The sequence below is a fragment of the Sceloporus occidentalis genome, unplaced genomic scaffold, assembly GCF_023333645.1.
Source record: "Sceloporus occidentalis isolate IW3139 unplaced genomic scaffold, rSceOcc1.0.p SCAF_1, whole genome shotgun sequence".
Lineage (NCBI taxonomy): Eukaryota > Metazoa > Chordata > Lepidosauria > Squamata > Phrynosomatidae > Sceloporus > Sceloporus occidentalis.
The window spans coordinates 226,167,425-226,189,748 of record NW_028316981.1 but is presented as its reverse complement, the minus strand read 5'-3'; the positions used below and the strand labels follow the sequence as shown (position 1 = coordinate 226,189,748).

Genomic DNA, 22,324 nt, shown 5'->3' with positions numbered 1-22,324 from the left:
CAGAAAGAGTCCTGGGCGACTGATTAAACAAACAGACTCCCTCTCCTGACTGCACTGTCCTCTGCTGTCTGGGGAGTCAAGGGTGAAACCAAATTTGAAACGCTGAAGCAAAAAGCCTCAGAGTCCCTCTTGCTGTGCGCACACATACACACAGTGAAGGAGCCACCAAGTTTTACCTTCAACTTACGCACGGGTCATTGCAAAATCCATAATTTTGGCCCCAAAACCTGCCCTCGACGTATACATGAGGGCGACTTATAGTCAAGTATATACAGTATAACATACTGTGATTTAAAGAACTGATAGAATGTAGTAACATAAGACTAAATCTTAATGTTAGTTCTAACCTTCAAAATCAGTAGCTAGTGGTGACTAGTAAATCATATTCATTGCAGCAGATCTATTCAAAGTAAGACTAATACTGGATTTCGTCCATTATCCACTGATTCTGTTCTGGTTTAGTAAAAATATTTGCTCTGGTCTTGAAGCATGCTTTGGCGATACTTACAAAATATGAAGTAGTGAAACATTCAGATTTGGCCCGGAAATTTAGCATTTAAAGAGAAACACAGTCAAAGGAAGGGCAAATATTCAACTCAGGAACATAGTAATTAATAGAACACAGCAACTTGACCAGGACTGTGTTCTCCTGACTGGCCAAAGTGGTTGGGTGAAGAAATGGAAATACTGCAAGATAGAGGAAGTAAAAACACATGGAGAGGGGTAGGAAAGAAGGAAAGATGAACGATCCAAGAATTAACTTAATGCACTGCCCAAAGTAGTGGCCTGTAATAGAACAAGACAGGACAGACTTACCTGAGAAAGCTGGACATAGATTGATTGATTAATATACATTGTCTGGATTAGGGGAATAATGTAGAATAGGTTTAGCTGGTTTCTATACCTCCTCTGCTTTTTATGATGCGGTTTACAACTCATGTCATCAGGATAAATGCAAAAAAATACTTTTGAAATGTATTTTATGTACATTAAGAAGAGCACAAGTATACAGAGTAACTCTCCTTCCCCTTTAGTTGTTGTCCTACCAACTATACATGCAAATGCATGGGGAAGAGAAGGGACTGTAACACAGTGGTACAGTCATACTATGAAAGCAAAGGATCCCATGCTTAATCCCCAGCATCTACAGCTAAAAAGGTATCCAGCCTGCAGTCTGCAGAACTGCTGTGCTAAATGTAAAACAGTTTCCTATTTTCATACATTTTAATCAAAAAAGAAATATAGGTAGTGCTTTAATGGTAAGATTCCTTCCAGACCTTCACCTTATAACAGCATGATAATGAAACTGAGAGAAAATATCTGAGAAGTAGTGGTTACCTGCAAGTTGTAAAAGAGACAAGACAGCAGGAGGAATGTAACTGTGGTCAATAGCCACCACATGGGCAGCTGATGTTGATCATTATTTCTTGACTCCTCCCAAGTTCACATTGTCATTGGAAGACAATCATTTTAAATGATTGACAGTGACACAAAATAGGTTGATTGCCATCTACTGATTGCCACATAGCCCGAAAAACCCACAAGAAAAGGTTTTCATTGGAGCATGCCCTTAGAGGGCTTAGATGGCAGTATAAAAGTAAGGACTTTGAAAAGTAAAGCATTTTGACTCCTTTGATTATCCCTGCAGTGTACAACTGCAGGAGAGTGCTGGGTGTGTGTAGGTCATACTTCTCAGTGCAAGGAAACAGGAAGGTCTGTCCAGGTCCAGACAATGTATACACTCTAGAAAATATCTCAGAATCCTCTACAAAATCCTAGATATCTTTGGCATAAATTTAGGGCCAATATTTCTCAAGAGTCACACAGACAAAAAGGGATTATACATGGTAAGTTTGAAAAAATATTGATTAAGACTTAAAGATCTTCCTTTAAAATTTTTCGTAGAACCATATGTTGTGTGTGTGTGTGTGTGTGTGTGTGTGTGTGTTTATAAGTCAAACCTAGCACTGAATGATATTTTAGGGTGCATCAATAGGTGAAACATACAGTATATGAATGATAAAAGTTGGAATTAGAATTTAAGAAAAACAGGCATATGTCCAACTGCCTGAAAAATTACTCAAGAAAAAGAACAAAATCTAGGTTACCTACAGGCTGCAGTTTTTTAAACCTATGTTATTAGTGGTTGTTAAGAAAGATTTCTCTTTTGGTGTGTTTAAAGGAACCCTTTCAGTCAGTATCAAACTAAGTGTAAATTCAGTGTTACTGCCTTTTGCATAATATTAACTAAGAAGTCAGGTTGAATAAGACTTAGTGATCATCTTATTGGAGTCAGTTCTAATAGTCACTGACACAGTGTCTTGTTGGATTCAACATTCACAGGCCCCTATATTAACAGAACTGGTCTCAGTCCTAGCACTTTGGCAGAAGAAGAAATCCATTATTTGGAAATGTATGTTTTAGACTTGCAAACTTCACCAGCCCACATGGTCAAGGGATGAGAAGAGACTAAGACAAAAATACAATAATTTTGATATGGAATACTGTAAAACAAAAACTATTAGTGTTTAGGTGATACTTTAGTAGTACTTCTCACACACAATGTACAGTTATCTTGAACAATGTAGAAAAAGACAATTTCCCATGATTCTAATAAATCAAAACAGAGATGTCATACTTCTCAATGCAATGAAATGGGATAAACCCACAGTACTAGTCCTAACTAGAATATCTTGAAACTAGTAGACCTTGGAATAATGGAATTTCCATAAGTGGTAATATATCATGCAGCAATTCATTCAATGAGTATACTCTAGGAATTGGTACTAGGAGTGGGATTAAAATCATAATGGATTCATATCTAGACATGAATAAATAATTAATATTGAAGAATAGTGGCCAAGATATATTTTGATAATGACTAAGCTTCATGTCTTTCATTTATATTAGCATCTAACTGCACAAAGGTATGTGATACATAAAATTGCATATTTTTTTGTCTATGCATTAAAATCATTTATGATGCTCAGATTGCAAAACATTGAAGCAAGAGGATTAATGTTTTAAAATTATTACCTGAAATTTGGCTCTACATTAATGGCATAAGCTAGTATATGAAACTAAACTTTTATTGACAATAATATACTTTAATAGCCATAAATAATCACCAGAAAAGCTTTTACCTTTACAGTCCAAATAGCAAGAAGGAGATTATTCCTTGAACATAGCTTTTGTTCACATTCACCTAAATCTTTCTTGGCTGCTGCTGAACAGAAATTGAGTAGCATACACAAACACACATCAACAGGACCAGCAAATTGGATTGGAAACAGCTCTATAGTGTCCCCATGCTTTTATTCAATAACAAAAGCAAGCCCAAATCCTGCTTCCATAAACTAGAATCCAGAGAGACCAGTGTAAGGACAGAGTTGCCACATTACTATAAAGGGTCTCTTTATAGTTTTCTCTTCAGCAGCAGCAGATGCATGGGGCATAGCTCCACAGCATCTCATGACCCTTCCAGATGGTGACAGGCTCCCCCACAGAGTCCATATCTTTCAGAGTTTCTTCTACAGAGGTTTGAAATGGAGGGTAAGATATGAACGGAGTGGACCACTTGCAGCCTTTAGATTCCAGTTATGATTCTCTGGTGGCATGGTCTTGTTCAGTAGTGCATCCAATGAGATTTACTCAGCAGACAAGATGTCTTCTAGCAGAATGTGGACGGCAACCATTTCCAACCATTCCCTTCTCCCTTGCAGCCCATCATTTCCCCCATAGATTGGATCGAAAGGGCTCCCTAACTTTTGCTGCTGGGATAATTTGTGAAATGTATGCTGCAACCTCCTCCTTATGGTGGAATTATCCTGTCTAGAAAATGGAGGGAATTCCTGAATTAATAAGTTCCTTCCATATGAAATCCTCCTCCTACATTCTTCCTGTGGGGCTGTGACCTCCTGGATGAGATCTGTCATATTACCACTCTAGAAGGCTTTAAAAAGGCTGTTAAAATGGATCTCTTCCGGCAGGCCTTTCCAGATTGGCCCTTCTAGATTGGCCTCCCCCTCACCAACATCACCAGCCCCATTCCCTCTTTGAAGAAGATACTTGTCCCATCTAAAATCTACCTGAAATTTTAAACAAATATTTTGTATTTGAACATTTTAATTTAATTTGAATTCTTTTGTTTGCTTAATTTCTATTGTTCTTCAGTTTATGTTTTTATGTTTGGGGGAGGGTTGGGGTTTGGGTTTGTTTTTAATTGTGAATTTTTATTTTCATGATATTTTATTGTTATATTTCTGTTGTAATCCAACTTGATTCCCCTGGGAAAAGGCGGAATATTATTATTATTATTATTATTATTATTATTATTATTATTCCTGAACAAACTTACATGAGAATCTACTGAAGCACTTGGACTGGATTCTCATGCAAGTTTGTTCAGGAATAATAATAATCAAAACACGGGCATATTTATATTTATATTTCTTTCCAGTGATTATGCTTACAAAATATTTTCTCCTTTGTTGTGTTAGAAAAGTGAAGATTTTTAAAATTAAAAATTAAAATAATATTTACATTTAATATAGCTTTGATTTTTTTAACTGGATATTGTTATTTTGAATAAATGTGTAAAGAAAATGTATTAAATTAGGGAATTTCTTGTCTGTGGATATCATGAAGGATGGATTCTTTTGGGTGTAATATCTGAAATATTGGCAGAAATGGAAATGATTGTGCTGGATTTTTCTTACCCGCTTTTTAAAGAGAAATGCCTCCTTCCTGGGACCTCTCATCTTTTCGTAACTGGTACATGCACTAGTAACTTCTCGTTTAGATTTCTGTAATGCGCTCTACATGGGGCTACCATTGTACCAAACCTGGAAGCTTCAACTGATTCAAAATGCTGCGGCCAGACTGATCACTAAAACATCTAGATCAGAACATATCACACCGATATTAAAATCTTTACACTGGCTACCGATCAGCTTCTGGGCCCAATACAAAGTATTGATTATTACCTTTAAAGCCCTACATGGCTCAGGCCCAAGTTACTTGAAGGAACGCCTCTTCCTACACAATCCGCCCCGCACACTCAGGACATCTGGAAAGATATTACTAGAGTACCCCAAAATCAGACTGAAATCAACCTATGACAGGACATTTACTGCTGCTGCCCCCAGACTTTGGAACAACCTGCCTGAGGAGATCCATCGCATCAACACCCTCGATGCTTTTAAGAAAGCACTTAACACGGATCTCTTCCGGCGGGCCCATCCATTTGATCCACCATAATGGAACCGCTGTAATACCCTATCTTCCACTAATTTTATATAGCTATGGACTGTATTAATTTTATGAATTTGTCTTGTTCATTAATTGATGTAATTTTAGATAACTTGTGCTTGTTGTAATGCTCTCCATGAGGAGAGGCGGGAAATATAAATAAAGATTGTATTATTTTATTATTATAACTGATCCCTGTAAAAATAGTGTTGTCCAGAAACCTGCCACTTGCATGCGTGCTGAAATGTCCAATACTTTATTCCTAGCTGGTTAGCAGTCATTTAGCTACTTAAGAAAGGCTATAGCTTCTTGTAACTCAGAATCTGTGGCCCTACAGCTCATGGATACTATCTCCCATTAGTTCTAGGCAATCTAGTCATGGTAATGGATGATGGAAAAAGCAATCCAGCAGCATTTTAAGGATCAAGGATTCCCATAGTTGTTGTAAGTGGCGCTGGCTGACTCTTCCCTTATGATGGGAAATAGCATGCAAAGCTACTGTCAGTTAGCTAGCATGGGTTTGTATCTGCAGAGACATATCTGAGTCAACCAGAATGTACATTCTGAAATAGTCAAAATGCTAAGCAAATCAGCTAGTGGGAAATATTCTCCATGTCTCATAAACAAAATACAGCAGCTCTAACATTGTTGCTTTCAGCGGAGGCACATGCACACAGCTGCATGCATGTCGTCTTTGCCATTAAAATCAATGGGATTTGAGATCTTATGTTTTTCTTTACCCATGGGGGTGGGGAGCATCCCCCATGGATCCGAAGGGCAGACTATATTGATTTATTTTGAAGCTGGTAAATATAATTGTGATTTAAGGATAGCCAGTATGGTGTAGTTCTTTGAGAACTGGACTAGAACTCCAAGAGACCAGTGTTCAAATCCCTGCTTGGCAAATGAAAACTCATTGGGTGATCTAGGGCAAGTCACTCTCTCTCAGCCTCACAGGAAGGCAATTACAACCCCTATCTGCACACATCTTGCCAAGAAAACCTCATGATAGGTTCAGCTTAGTTCCGGGGGGGGGGGGGGGGATACGTAAGAGAAATACTGTGGTATCTCAAGTCCCGTTGTTTTCAATGGCGGCGAGCTCCTGTGTAGTGCGCGGGCGCCATGGGCGCAAGCACCATTGATAAAACTGGGGCTTAGCATCCACGTGACCTTGAGTCTGTGTATGGTGAGCTTGCGTATGGCATGGGTGCACTGTACTTAGAAATAAATTGGGGATTCCATGCTGTTGTAAGTGAAATATTAGGTAGGAACACTGTCTTTCATTTTTCTTCCCACTGTCCCCCATGTAGTATGCACTCTTAACCTACACTTTGTGGGCCTGGGGACTAGGTTTTGGATTTTCTTGTCTGCTTGCTCTCTGTCTCTCTTGTTTTGTTTATTGTACTGCTACTTATATATTCTTTTCAAATTAGTGTCCCAGGCTCTTGTCTCATCCTTCGAAAGAAGATTCAGATATGGCTTGACATTTAATTTAGTTAGTTATTTTGCTTTCTTCTTCTGGACAACTATAATCACATTTTAATTGTTTAATCTAATCTGTGTTTTATTGTTGACTGATCTGTTTTAATGAAATTATAAATTGCCTTGAACATCCTGTTTGGTTGGGGGACATCATAGACATTTTAAGAGGCAAATAGTATTTTCATGTTTCTTCTTGAATAATCTGCTGATAAAATCTTGAAGGTAAGTCATGCAAGACAAAGGGTGCTTCAGTCCAAAGCATCCAGAATCATTTGTGAAAGCTGAATTCCACAGATCTTTGTTAGAACTTGGTTTTATGTCTTATTAACATCAAGTTGCCCTCCTCATTCAGCTATAACTTGGAAAAAATAGTGCTTGCAATACAAATGCTCCATGGTGTGAAACGCTGGCAGTTTTAGTGCAAAGGTCTGTCCTCTAAGCACTGTACAAGAGTAGCTGTTCTTAATTTATTAGTTGCCAGTAGATCAAAGCACAGACTTACAAAGCTGAACAAAATGTTAGTGGACTTTAGCTAATACTCAAAATGTATTTTCTGAGAGAATATCAGATAGGGTCAATAATAGGGTGCCCTTTATTTCTAGGTCTTTGAGAACATTTAAGATTCTTGGAAACTGAAACCCTTTAAGAAAAGTTTCAGGGGTACTGACTACAATAAGAGAATGCCTCTTCCTTTTGTTGAGGTTAGTCTGACACTGCAGTTGGCATACCCTACTCCAGTGTCCGGGATTGCTGCCAGCAATCTCTGACTTATGCTGATACGTGTAGGCAAACAAACCTTGTGGAGAAGCAGTCAAAGAGCAAGCCGAGGAAACAAGCCGGTGTCGGGGTTGCAGAAAGTCAAGCGTGCCGAAAGACGAGCCGAGGTCAGGAAGCCAGAAAGCAGCGTGGTCAAAACAGTCCGAGGTCACAATAGCCAAGAGATAACAAAGGTCCGGTCCGAGGTCAAGGTAGCAAGGAAGCAAGGTAACAAGATGTCTGGAGCTAGAGCGACAGCAATCACACCAAGGGCTCATGCAATAAACTCTAGCAACAAACTCAAACCTCTCTTCCACTTAAATCAGGGAAGCTCTCCCTCGAGCCACCTGAGGCTGATTTGCTAACTGTCTTTCTGCAATCCTCCTGGATCTGCGCCTGCAAGCACTCTCGGCCCTTCTCTCTTGATAGGAAGGCACCTGCAGGCAAGCTTCGTCTCCAGACTCACCACTAGGCTGTGGTACCGAAGGAAGCCTCTCTGTGGCACTAGGACCTGGTTGAATCTCCTCCTCTGGGGCTGGAGGATCACAGCTGGGACCTGGCAGAGCAGAACTAACACCTGGCGTTGCCTCAATCAGCCCTTGCTCTGGAGGAGGCTCATCCTCCTCCTCATCCTCCGAGAGCTGATCTTGGCTGGCCATGACATCCAGGTGCTGCAATATAAGGAAAGTTCTGCATCTTTAAAATCAATTTCCAGCATAAGGTTGCTCTAGCACAAGGAGCAACAGGAATGCCCACTTGATCCTTAGTAGGGATCTGCAGTTTTAAAAAATCATTTTTCAGATTAAAAATTATATTCGTATTCCTTCCTCTCCCCGCCCCTTTTTAAAAAATAAATAAATAAAATATTCATTGATAGCTTTGGGGTTCCCCAACTCCCAGAGTTTACATGCTCTTTCAGGAGTGAGGCCTTTCTGTTTCCCCACACAAGGTCCATGGTGAGAGCTCTGTCTCCACTGGTTTGCATTGGGAGAGGGGAGGGTAAGAAATCCTGTTTCTTGACAAGGGCCTTGTCTGCCCAGGCCAAAAGGCCCATTTATCCACCATTCTGGCATTGTCCTGTTTGGACACCGAATATCTTAAACCTCAGTTCTGGTACAAGCAATCTGAACAATGTCGGGCACATTCCACACAACACCTGGGCTATAAATTGTATTTGACCTCTGCTGTTACTGGCCTCAATCCTCTGGAAGATGTGGGAGACAAATAATAATAATAATAATAATAATAATAATAATAATAATAATAATAAGCAGCACTAAAACTGAGTAAAATAACATACCTGATGCTCCAGATCTTCTGGGAAGATCCAGACCAACCCATTTCTGCACTGTGGAGGTCCCACCCCCCGTGCCTGCCTCCAAGGAACTGTGCGAGTTGCTGCTGCTGCTGTCGCTGCCGGGCGGCTCCCTGGGCGGAGAGGACACCTGCACATCTGCGCATCGCCACAGGGAGGCCGCCTTCGGACTGAAACCATCACAACTGCGCAGGTGCGCAGTTGCGCAACTATTTTGTCCTGGGGGAGGCAGGCACTGAGCTGTGCCCCGGCTAGCTTGTTTTAAATTTGATATTGTATTTTATTGTATTGTGCTGTTTTGCTGCTGGCTGTATTGAGATATGCATTGTTATTGCTATTGTCATGTACTGAGATTTGAATTGATATTTACTGTATTGAAATGTATTGCTATATACTATTGTGATGTATTGAGATTTGTATTGAGATTTGTTGTACTGAGATATGCATTGTTATGTTATTGTTATGTGAATCTGTTGTAAACCGCCTTGATTAAGTTTTTAGAAGGGCGGTATATAAATAAACATTATTATTATTATTATTATTATTATTATTATTATTATTATTATCTAAATGGTCCTTTGCCCTGCCATGGCTCACTCATTCCGAGATCAGAATGAGTTCTCCAGCCCAGTGGTGTGCCTCTGGTTGATGTCACCTGGTGTGTGGGGGGGGGGGGGGGGGGCAACTGCCTTGCCTGGCCAGACCGCTGCAGTCTCACCCAAAGTCTGCCACAGCCTGGTGTGGCTCATCTGCCCCCCCCCCCAGACCTTCCCTTACAGATGCTGGCAGGGTGCAGCCTATCTTGGGAGGGCAGGAAAGGACCTCCTTTCTCCTGCTTTGCCCATCCTGGCTGCCCCTCCCTTCACCTAGCTGTCCCCCCTCTGGGCATTTCCTTACTGCTGTGGCAGCTGGCAAGGGCCAATTGCACACACCTTCCCTCAGACAGCCTTCCTGTGGCCTTCCCCTCTTCTCCTCCTCCAGCTGCTGCCTGGCCACTTTCTCCTTCTCTCCCATGCGCTCCAGCTCCCCCACACACACCAAACGCACATCCCTATTAAATACTGGAGGCTATACACAATCTAAAGTCTAGAGACATTCCTACCACCTCCAGCAAAATTGCATGGTTTTTCTGCACTATGTGAAAACATAATCAGAACGTTAGACTAGATCTAGTGGTGGTTGTTGCTTTATTGTAAGGGGAAGTATAGGTGGCCACAGTCAAATCTAAATATGGAGGATTTGAGCTAAACCTGATATGTATTACCACCAGGGTCTATTCTGTTGCCCAGTGAAAAGCAGAAGGAAAGATCTCAAGTATTTATACCAAGCCTAACTAAGCCAAAGATTTCAACCTGTTTGTTTCATTTTGCTCTTAAAAAGAATTCTGAGGCTTGGGCTTTCACAATCCACAGTTGCTGATCAGGAAAAGAACGTACCTCTATTGGAAATGGCAAGTTCAAACCCCAGTGTCTGTGATCGTATCTCTTTATAATAGAACATCAGATTAGAATTTTACACACACGCACACACAAAGGGCAGTATGTCCCAGCGACAAGTGCCCTTAAATGTCCTCATATGTTGAGAAATTGCATCTTTCAGTCACCAATGCTGGAATGAAGAAAAACAATGTAAAACAAACAAGAGGAAGCACATAATATGGTCCCAGAGCCAAGTAACTAACTGATGGAGTAAATGAAGAGGTTTCCATTTTCTTTTGTTGACCTATTCCCACGGATTTATTAGTACACTGTCTTGTTCATCCTCTGTTCTGCTGCTTATCTCCATTATCTTCCCCCCCCCCCTCAAGTTGACTGCTGATAAGCTGCCAAAATAACCGAAACAAGCTATTCTCAAGATGTATTAGGAAAATTATCTTAGGAGTAGTCTATTGCAACTATTGATTCCAGATTACCCAAATCTCAGATTGTAAAGTGAATAAGAGGAAATAATAAATAGATTTTAAAATTAGAGAAATCTCTTTAGAAACATTTCAAATACGTTTACAACTGCTCTCTAATGAACATGTTTTGAATACACTGAAGATTGGAGAGCAGAGTATTTTACCCAGCACACCAATAAACAAGCTTAATATTACCGAAATCAATTTTATATGTGTTTCAATGCTTTATGCAAGGGAATCATTCATTACTTTTTTTTTGCTCCACATACATATATGCCTACTGTGTTTTTAAGGGGGAAATGGTAAGTAACTCCCTTTACCCTATGCTCTATAATCCTAAACTAAACAGGGCATAACATTAAGGCATTGCATTAACCCATGGTTTCATAAACCAGAATTCCTTTGAGATCTCCTTATTTCCCTTATGTGTCAGTTCCCTCTTTCATTTCCTGATTCTTACTGTTCCATGCTCTACACACGTATTCCAATTCAGTTTCCGGCCAGTTTTGGGAGGGAAATCCATTTTGGTCACCCTGATAGACTATGTTTACTGGGAGAGACATGAGGAATGTGATCACTGCTGTTATTTTGCTGATTGCTCAGCAGGTTTTGATGTCACCTGCCAGTTTCTTCTTGGACCCACTTTGTGGATGCAACCGGGGGGGGGGGGGGGATATATTGCAATGTGTCTATTCCTGCCTTCAGGGACAGTTCCAAAGAGTGGTGTTGGGTGTTTATGTGTTGTTTTCTGACTCTAACAATGGGGGGGGGGGTATTTATCAGCTTTACCTTCACAGCAGTTTATAAGCAGTAAGTAGGAAATTGCCATATATTCATAGAACATCTGGGCGCATATCTTCGTTCTGCATATTAACACATTCTTCATCCATACTTCTGCTTACCTTTTCATCATGAGCCACTTTTTTGCTCTTTAATTATTTGCTGCCAGTATGATGCTAGAGCTTTTTGGCTAACAAGATAGTATTTGGTTTTGATCATGGTTGAATACTACCTGGTTAAGACAGGCTGAATATTTCAGGTGTCATCTCTGTAAACCTACACAGCAATTCAGTGTTATTTATGTGGTTCTTGCTCTTTTCCATCATATCAGTATGAGCTAGTATGGCTTGTGAAACTGTTTGATCATTCCCTTACATACTCAGCATTGAACTTATTAGCTACTTAAGAAGGATTGAATTGGTAGGTTTTCACAGAGGGAATTCTATCTTCTGTAGTACTCTGGTGGGAAAAGAGATCATGAGCCTCTAAAACATATGTGAGCTTCCATTGTAAAGACTTCTATCTCTTTTGCCATTTAATTATCTGCTACCAAAATTAAAAACATATTGAACACTACAATGTTTACCTTGTGATACTGATGGAAGGGGAACACTGAGGATAATTTTACATTTACCATGAGAATCCAGCACAAGGGGGAGGGAGAGAAATCAGTGGAGTATGTGTTATTAAAGTCCTATTTGATGATTAGTCATTTGGGCTGCAATCCAGTATTCAGTTAAAGGTGCTTATCAGCAGTTGAAATCCATGGAGTGGATTGCAGCATTGCCTTCTAGTTTTATGGTTCTACCAAGGAATGCAGTAGTAAATATTACTTTGTCCCAGTGTTGCAAATCCTGTCTCCAGTTTCTTAATTCCACTACAGAATGTTGCAATTTTACCATTGTTTTTGATGTGTTCAAATAATGCACAGCATGTGGTAATGGTAGGCCTAAAGCAGTGGTTCTCAAGCTGTGGGGAAGGACCAGCTTTGGAGGGGAGGGGGGCAGCAGGCATGAGAATTGATCAAGGGGGTTGCAAGGCTTGGAGGCCTTGATCCCTCCTCCTTTGCTTCCCAATCTTGTTCTGTCCTGGGATGGGTGGGGAGAGAGAAAAGCAAGGAAGGAACTGGATGCCTCTGCTTGAGGCAGGAGAGCTATTTCCTTATAATATATTAAATATAAATATACCTAAATGTGTGAATGAAAATATGAACACTAAAGAGGCAAAATATTTTTATTCATATACTGTGTCTAGTGGAGAGCTGTGACATCACAAGGGTAAAAAGGGTAAAAAAAAGTTTGAAAACCATTAGCCTAGAGCATGGCTTGAAGTCATTCCTAACCTGATGCTATAGGCCTATTTTTAGGCAGATAGAACAATCAGCAACACCAATACAGTAGGCCCTTGGTATCCACGGGGGATCTGTTTCAGACCCCCATGGATACCAAAACCCACAGTGCGACCGTGTTAGGCACAATTGGCTTAATGGTGGCACAACAGCATGCACACACTGCCGTGACAATGGGGACTGTCCCTAATGGCCACGTGGCCAAGTGCACATGCTGTCATCGGTGACAATGCAGGCTTGTCATCCGTGGATGCTTGGATCCATGGATGGCAAATCCACGGATACTGAGCGCCAGCTTTAGTTGCAAAACTCTGTGCTCATTCCCAGCATATATGTCAATTCAACACAATTTTTCTTTCTGGCTTCAGGTAAATTGGACAGATGGGATTGTTTAAGCTCCTAGAATTAACTAGAATCCTCCATCCCATGCTCTTTTGCAAGGAGACTTCAGCTAGTATCCAGTTGGCTTGTCCCAACTAGATTAAACCCATTCAGTGAATTGTTTGACATGTAGATAAGTCCAACTTATCTAGCTGGGATTTAGGTCTCCTTCTTAAGAGGAAGATCTCTCTTCTTTCATTCCCTTTTACCCTAAGCCAATAGAGAACCTTTTTGAGACTAATTTCAGAAAATATTTTTCCCTTCATAATTGCTCCTCAAAAGTTATTTGCCTATTTGTTATTTTGAATTTTTCAAAAAATCTATATGAAACTTTGATTTTGTCATTTTATATAAGAGTCACAATTTTACTATTCATTGTTTTTAATTGGACTTGAACATCAATGGATTTTGGTATCCGTGTCTGTGTGTGTGTGTGTGTGTGTGTGTGTGTGTGTCTGTAACCAAATGCCAGCAGATACCAAGGGCCCACTTTACAGGAGTGGATTCTTCCTGTTGTAATGCAGAGTGTTTTGTGAGGCTTTGGATTGAATCATTAGCTTTACAAAAGGAAACGTGGAATATGTTTTGAAGTGACTTTGTTTTGAATGTTTACTCACTGTGTGAAAATGGGGATGGGGAATGGATTGATCAAACATATCCAAATTTATCTATTCCACTTTCTTAGACTTTGGCCACTGAATTACAACATAATGTAAAAGAGATGAGAACAAGAATCAGATGTGCCAAAAAGCTACAAGAAGAGAAAAAATGTGGCCCCAGCATTTCCAAAGAGTCTGTTCACCGAGCCCAGTACTTGGCAGCATCTATCCTTAATATTTCCAAGACAGATTTAGATGATATACTTGAAGTTGGAGATGATGAGGTAAGCTACTACAAGCTCTTTTTCCCCCTAAGAGTCAATAACAGGTCTTTTTACTTGTTTGGATTGGCATAGCTCCATTTAAATCGGTGAGTTCGAGAAATGTAATATATGGTTCACTATGAATTCCTTTTTGCCTTCTTTTTTGTTTTAGTGGTGAATGGTGCTTTTAGCTTAAAAACATCCAGGAGTAGCCGTGTTGGCGATTTAGCAATTCTAATAAAGAATCCACCAAACAGTGATCCTTTTATTGGCCAACTACAATGCACAATATATATGTTGCAATCTTTCAAAGCTTCACTGGCTTCTTCAGCAGGCAAGGTGTTAATAAACCAAACAGGAGACAAAAATTGAAGATGTTAGTCATAGGCCTGCATTTTTCTGTTTCTCTTCTTAGTTAAGATGGTATGGAGGGGCATGTCTTGAATAAAGGTATCACTGTTTGGTGGATATTTAATTGGATTATTTAATCTCAGTTTGTCCTTTTCTCTTTTTATGCCTCACAGTTTTCCTCCATAGGAGTTGTACCATGTACATTTCTAATACTGCATCTTAAGTAGGTTTTCCTTATATGTTGGAAGGTTTTTAAAGCACCATTGGATAACAGCTCAAAATGATTTTTCCCTGAAAAGCAAGCAATTCCATTCTAGGCTTTTTATCCTTAATTCCATGGTTATATGAGGACAGGATCTTGTGAGCCATTTATTAACTTAATACCTCATAAATATTTTCCAAAACATCATAAATAAAACCTTCATTAACAGCCTTCATATACCAGTCAACCCAAATAAAAATCAGCTGCATGGATTTTTGATCATTATCTATCTTATTTCTCATTTCTTTGTTTCTTGCTGTTTTAGGCAAGTGTCCATTCTCCATGCTGTAAAGATTTTGATTTTCTGTTTTACTTCATGTCAGAGCACTGAGCTTTTAAAGCACTTTAGCACATAACCACATTAGCTTATGCTAACAAAACACATATGACAATCCAATATTTGCATGTGGGCTACTGAAAAACATTGATCCAAGATGGAGTCCCATTGTTAGGTGAAAGATTCCTTGGTTTTTACTGTTCTGCCACATTTCCCCCAGTGTCTTTTGAACCCGTCAGCATTTTTTTCCTGCTGGTCTATCTCCCATTGGGAAACATCCTTTAAACAATTTATGGGGTGTTAAACAATGAAGTTAATCAATCAAGAGTCATGTGTCATGTTTCAGTTTAACAGGTTTATTATAGCTATCTTAGGCGCGGTACAGACCACCCTTTTGCACTGTGCTGGCGCTGATTTTAGGGTTAAGGACTGCACGGCAACCACACGGTCCCTAACCCTAGCACGGCGCGGCGGTGCTGTAATGGTGGCATCCCGTCCATACGGGCACCACCATTGTGACATCACACGCACACCATGTCCAAACAGCACAGCGTGGGTGTGACATCTCCATGCCACCCCAGGCCGCTTATGCAGCCTGGCTTTAGCGCAGAAATCAGCTCCGAAACAAAACGCCTTTTCAGCACATGTATTGTTGGTGCGGCAACCAAACGGCCGTGCCAGCGATGCATAAGAGAAAGGGGCCTAAGGCGCCAGGGCACCCCTTTTCCAGGCCAAAGAGAAGCAGCATTTTGCTGCTTCTCTTTGGCCTGGAAAAACGCTGGATTGGGGCCACAGGGGCGGCCAGTGAGGTTGCCCTGGCCCCAATCCGGCGCAAACAGGGATGGCTGCAGGCCGCCCCTTTGGGGCAGTCTGCACCACGCTTTAGATTACAAATCCCTTTGTAACAATTTTAGACTCTTAAGAAATACATTTTTTTAAAAAAAAATATAATCATTTGTATTATTGTTCCAGCTTAAAGTTCCAAGGTTGCATTGGTAGTAAATGTAAGTGTCAGACCTTAGAGTTTATCGCATGGGGGTTAAACCGCTCCCCAGCGCGTTCTAATGGAGGCGAGCGGGGTCGCGCACAGAACGCGATGGGCACCGGATGGGGCCCAAAACGCGACTTTATCGCACGGGGGGATACCGAATTGGGACGCGATGGGAACGCGCGGCGGCGGCATCCCCCCGTGCGATAAAGTCGCGTTTTGGGCCCAATCCGGTGCCCATCGTGTTCCGTGCGCGCCCCCTCTCGCCCCCGTTAGAACGCGCTGGGGAGCGGTTTAACCCCCATGCGATAAACTTACTTGTTTTATGGCTCCCCAGGATTTTGAAATTGTCTTTCAAACAACACCTCCCTGCAAGTGCCAATAGTCTGAACCTACCATATTTTGTAATAAAAGTTTGATAGTTGCTTATCTATTGATTGTGGAGTCCAAGTTTGCTTCCTGAACCATAGAGTTGACATCCAAATTAATTGCATGTTGGAGACTCATTGAGGTGAAAGCAATAAAGCAGTGGGTCTCCATACTTTTTGAGCTACCTCTCCCTATCCTCTTGGGTGATAACCTTAGCGCCTCCAATGGCCATTTCTTGGTATTAGGACGACTGTTTCTGTAGCAGCCAGCGGCATCTGCCTCAGATGCACTAAACTTGCCACTGCCTGTGCTTCAGCCTCTTATGTGTGAATAGAGAGGAAGTGGCTCCCCTCTTGCCCATGCAGCCATGCTGTCCTTATAGCAAAAGGAAGGCTGGCTGCTTGGTTGCTGCTCCCAGGGTGTCCGAGTACAAAGGGAGCAGCAACCAAACAGCCAGTCAAGAAGTGACCAAGAAGCCTTTCACCTGTGCTAGTCTTGCAACAAAGACTGACTTGGGCGAGAGGTTCACTGCTTAACCAGCTACTCAGTTGTTGCATCAAAGGTGATGAGATGTGATGGAGAAGATTCTCCCTAGGAAAAAAGGACTCTCGGTCCTCTTTCTCCAGGACAGAGAGGGGTGCATCTGGTTTCCCACTTCTCTCCCCACTGAGGAAGGACTGTCAGTCCAAGAGAGGCAAGAGAGATGAAGGACTCTTTTGAAGAATCGACCTTGGATACTCCTCTCTCTTCTTTCCCAGAGACATGCATTCACCCCACAGCTTCAAGTCATTCTCTCCTTCCTCCCATATACAAACATTGTTTTTTCTGCTACCTCTTCTGTCAGCCTATCTGACAAAAAAAAAAAAAAAAAAAAAAAAATCAGGAGCAGCAGCACAGCTCCAACCTGCCAGTCAGGTCCAGGCAAAGCTTAAGCAGGGTCCCAAATGTTAAACCTCCTTTTTGCCTCTGTTCCTCCCACACCACCATGTGCCCTAATTCCTCATCCCCATGATGACCCTAAAGGCCACTAGTTCCCCTTGACTGAAGGTATCCCTGCAGCCCTCTTTTTCCCTTATTGCCCTCCTGGATCTTTCCACTTTCCCCAGGTGTATAGTACCACCTACTTTGGGAATCACTGCTCCAAAGTTTGGGTTGACCTGAAGAAAGTATAACTTGAATGTCATCTGGGAGAAGCAGCTCTCTCTCTCCTTCATATTCCTTGCGTCAAGTAGTGTGGTATTTTAAGCAAAGGCTCATAGCTTTCAATTTCCCCACAGTGTTGCTGAAAAATTGTAATGCACCAATAATTACTTTATTTTTAGGAAACAGAACAGATGAAAATGGATTATGCAAGTGACAAAGAATGGATGTCCTACTTACAGAAGCTTCTTGAAGGACAGGTAATCACTTCTTTTCTCCTTCATCAGTTGCAATCAAGTCTGAAGACGATTGTTTATTGCATGGAAGACAACAACTGACTCAGAGAGAAAGATGGTGTCTTCACACCATTTTGCCCAGCAAAAATTACTGTGGTTATAAGCAATTATGACCACCTTTCTGAGCAGAGGATCAGTGAAAAATTTCTTCAGTCTAGCTGGTTGAGAATACAGCTTAGCTAAGGAGTCCCTGGCTCTCTGCATGAAGATTTTGGTGATGGCTAGGCCAAAAGAGCAGGAGGAAGTTGTTACTCAGCAAGCAGTCCTGCTAAGCCACCTCTTATTTTCAAACTGGGAAGGTCATCAGCTGGGTGAGGAGCAGCCCATTTCTTGCCTGATATGTCAAAGGGAGAGTGGTAGAGGGTGCCACTGAAAATGATGCAACTCGAAATTCACTTTTCATTGATTTACTGAATGGTTTGATTTATATTGCACTTTTCTAGAAATATGGGACCCATCCCTTTAAGCTTCAGCTAAAAGTAGAGAAAATGAAGATATGTTGAATAACTTTGGGGCTCCCAAAGTAGAATTCACTTGAATCTGGGAGCCTCGTGGGGTGCTTCAGTCAAAGTATATTTAAATGTCTAGTTTTGAAACAAAATATGTATTTTTTAAAAAAAAATGCATAGAATTTCACCTGTTTCCTAAGCACTGTTTTCTGTTCAGCTTAAAGGCTTTGCATGAAATAGAGGAAAGGTTAACACTAGATTTGTTTGAGCTAACTTTACAGAGAGAAAATGAAATATCTAGGGAGACAAGCACACATCTTGGCAAATGTATTAATTAAATTATTGAATCCATCTATATTCTTGGTAGAGAGAAAAGGATCCATTCCCTCACACGTCTTAGGAAAAAGAGATTTTTTTTTTATTATGTGCCTTTAAAGTTAGTAGTTGATATGGACACCTGAGGAGTTCATGGGTTTCAGTGACCTTTTACTATGGACCTGTTTCCAGTCAATTCATGTTTTCCTCACAGCCAGACAGCTGTTTATTACCATGTCTTCCCGCATTCTCTACAATATTTTCTACTGAGACCTCAAGCAGCTTGTTAGTGGGAAGTAAATATTGATTTGGCATCCTGTCAATGCAGAAAGAATGAAAAAATTTCCACCAGAGGCCCCTCAAACATTTTCCTATCGACATTTTCTGGGCAGAGTGGAAAGCTGCATAGAGGATGACAAGGCTGAGACTAGTTGAAATCCCTGAGGGGTCCATTGAGACTGCCGCTGTGACCTGTGTGATACTTTTTCTCCTCTTTCAAGTCTTTTTTTTTAATTCGCACACAGTCTGTTGGGAGGCTCCCCTCTTGTAAGTGATCAAGGGCAGCTTATTGGCAGGTGAGAGCCCTGCTTTTCTAGTCATAGCAGCCTTTGTTTCAAGATGGCTGAAAACATAAACTGGGTTTTTAAACTTCTTTCCACTGTAACGTTTGTTATCCTATTAGTTTTGCTACTTGGGAAGAAGTGCTTCTTTTAATAAAATAATATGTTTATGAGAAGGTTAGGTTTTTGTTCTGCAAACAGTTGGATTTTTGTTGCTTTAATTCTGTTCAGAGCAGCAAATGTATAGGATTCATTCAATCTATGTAACCACTTAAAAGTAGGGCATATTTTTTACTATATGATCAAAACTTACAATGCATTATTATAGCCATGGCTGCTATTAATTAATTATCAGAAAACACATTTTATTAAAGGAGTGTCAATGGTTTCCTTGTCCAGAAGTCCCTGAAAAGTAAGAACCACGAATTCACAGTAGGAAGTGTAAATTATAGAACCCTTCCTTGATTCATATGTAACTTTGGTGGTTCCTTGACTGTGGTTCAGAGAGTGGGAGCTAGCAACAGAATCAAGTACCCAATCCCTAGCTTTGTTAGCATTGCTCCCCTGTCTCTTGGCATGGATTTGAACTTCACTTCTCATGATCATTAACCTTGCAAAATGTTATATAGTTATTGATGATTACTGTGATTACTGCTAAAGAGAGTTCTGTCTTAGCCAAGATTTGGTCAGAAATCATAGTTAAGACAGAACTGCAGTTAGTTTAACTATACTTCACAATGATGCCGATACAACACAGTTTCTGGGGGAATACAAATGAAAGAACATGCTGCTAGGTAAATCTCCCATCCCATTCTCTTAACCATAGCTGAAGTTCTCCGGAGTTACATCTGCACCAGTAGAAAATTGAGGGAAGATCTGAATGTGTTCAGATGCCAGAGATTCACACTATAATTTTCTCCCTGATGAAGAAGCCCATGGAGCTTTGAAAGCTTGCAACAAGTATATTGTGCATTTTGGTTGGCCAATAAAGGTATCGCTGATGGTTTTTTTTTCTGCCTGACTGTTAGTAAAACTTCATTAGGGAAACATTAGGCTACCATTTGAAATATAATTAAGGCGTGGCATGAGGCAAGTTTTTTTGAGTTCAACAAGACTAAAGTATTTACGCTGTGAACCTATTTAATTAGCAACAAGCCCCAGAGAATTAAATGAAGCTAAGTCCCATGTAAATGTTTTTAATGCCAAGTAAATCTTTTATTTAAGATTTAAATTGTATTATACAGTGCCGCATTTTTGCTACCACAGAGACACAAACCAGTTGAATAGATCCAGTGTGAAGGATGTGACTTCTCAGTTGGTTTAAATGACTTTTACAAGGACCCCCCTCCCCTCAAATGATTGAAATGGATTCTCAGTTTTCTTTTAATTTATGGAATGTGATTAAAATTTTCCTCACTTTAAGTCTTTGCCATAGTTTTGCAGCCACATAGACATATTGTTTGACATGTCAACCAGTACACAAGGTTCTGTACCATTTTCCTATGTGGAATTAATGTTGTTGTAAATGTCATTGCGAGAAAACTTCATGAGAGTGGGCCTAAAGAAACAATCTATCTTTTGGCATATATTTATGAAAAGCGTGAAGATTCCACTTGTAAACCCCCCAAAATGATTTCTGTGTCATAACTGTAACTGCATGCATCCAGTTTTTTGCAGATGGCAGCCCACGTTTCTGGCAAATAGTGGGTAGTGTGGAGACTCTGTCTCTAAGTAGAGACTAAGCATATGCTAAGAGAGACTTAGAAGACTTAAAGGCCCCATATAAGGTTCACATATCTCATTTCAGACCTTTTCTTCAGTTTTGGTGATATGCTGGGCTTGTTCTCCTCCCCTCTTTTTCTATTTCTCTTGCAAAATGTCTTGCAGCAAAGTACATGAGATCACTTAATACTGAAGTTTGATATAGTGTCTTCTTGTGCCATTGAGCCTGGCCTCTAGAACATAATTGCCCAACAGTATTGATTTAATTGCCTAGGTTTATTTGTGGACTCCTAATTATTGACTGGAGGTAAATTTAATGGAGAAACCTTTATGAACACAGGGAAACTGCTGCTGTTGCTGTTATACATAAATGAACAGCATCACATCCCTTTAGATCATTTTTCAAGCTAATTTTATTCCACTGTGACAGTATGATAACATTTAAAATGTCATAGACATTTTATTTTTATTGCTGACATGCACCATTTTAGTGCTACATTAGAATTTGGGAGGGAGCAATTTCATAGTGAGCACTAGTTGTTCTTTATTGTCATTTAAAGATTCCCCAGGAGTGTAGTCATAAACCGTGGCATACCTCTGGTATACATTCCATTTCCACCTGTGTTTTCTATATGTTTAATACTTAAAGAGAATATTCTTTGCTGCCCCCCAAAAGTATGTATAATGTGCTTGGTTAACAAATACCATATCTCTGGGCAGGTTATTTGCTTAAAGCATTTTTGATCCCATTCTTCAGCCAGAGAAGTCTTGTACAGTCTCTTCCAAAGTTTAATAATAAAGTTTTTCTTGTCATGCTTGCCATCTGAAAGACATTATAGCATAGGAGAAGAGTTTGGAAGGAGAAAGGGAGAAGCTGTTTCAGGCAGCAGTTCTCAGCATAACAAAGAGTTACTGTTTTATAGTTTTCTGTGGCTTTTCCAGGCTATGTAACCGTGTTCTGGAAGAGTTTATTCCTGACGTTTTGCCTGCATCTGTGGCTGGCCACATAGCCCGGAAAAGCCACAGAAAACTGTGGACACCAGCTGTGGAAGCATTTGACTTCACAGTTACTGTTTTAGCCAGTGGCCACAAAGGCTGGGGGATTCTGGGAACTGCAGTCAAAAAAGTAACCTTTCCAAGCTCTGATACTTAATTGATAGGTATTGTCTTGATAGGTATATGGCAGAAAAGGGAAGAGCAGCTGCTCCTTTGCTGTTTGATGTAGAGGGCCTACCTGGCCTCCCCCTTTGCCATGATCTTTCTTGCAGGTGTGGGGTATAGGCTTCCAGGGAACCTTGAACACCTAGCTGCTAAATGAAACCAAGCAGGTTTGCAATCTCACAGCAACTGTATGTGAGAGCTGAGTGTTCTCTCAGCACAAAGTGACCCCTTGCCCCATATGAGAAAATGCACAAGTGAAATTAGACCATTACAGCAAACTTGTCCAGGGAGAGGAGAAATATGTCATTCCTGTTTCGGGAGATTAGCTGCTCTGTCTAATGCATACTTAATCTGGATGGA

General features: G+C 40.6%; 1 protein-coding gene across 2 annotated transcripts in view; it reads left to right on the top strand.

Annotated features, from left to right (window-relative positions):
* Nucleotides 1-22,324, top strand: part of CNTLN (centlein) — a 239,596-nt gene that overhangs the window by 203,310 nt on the left and 13,962 nt on the right. For both annotated transcript variants that reach the window (XM_089489430.1, XM_089489423.1), the window contains exons 24-25: nt 13,898-14,095; nt 17,644-17,721. In XM_089489430.1, coding sequence (XP_089345556.1) covers nt 13,898-14,095; nt 17,644-17,721 — 276 coding nt within the window. The remainder of the gene's footprint in view (nt 1-13,897; nt 14,096-17,643; nt 17,722-22,324) is intronic.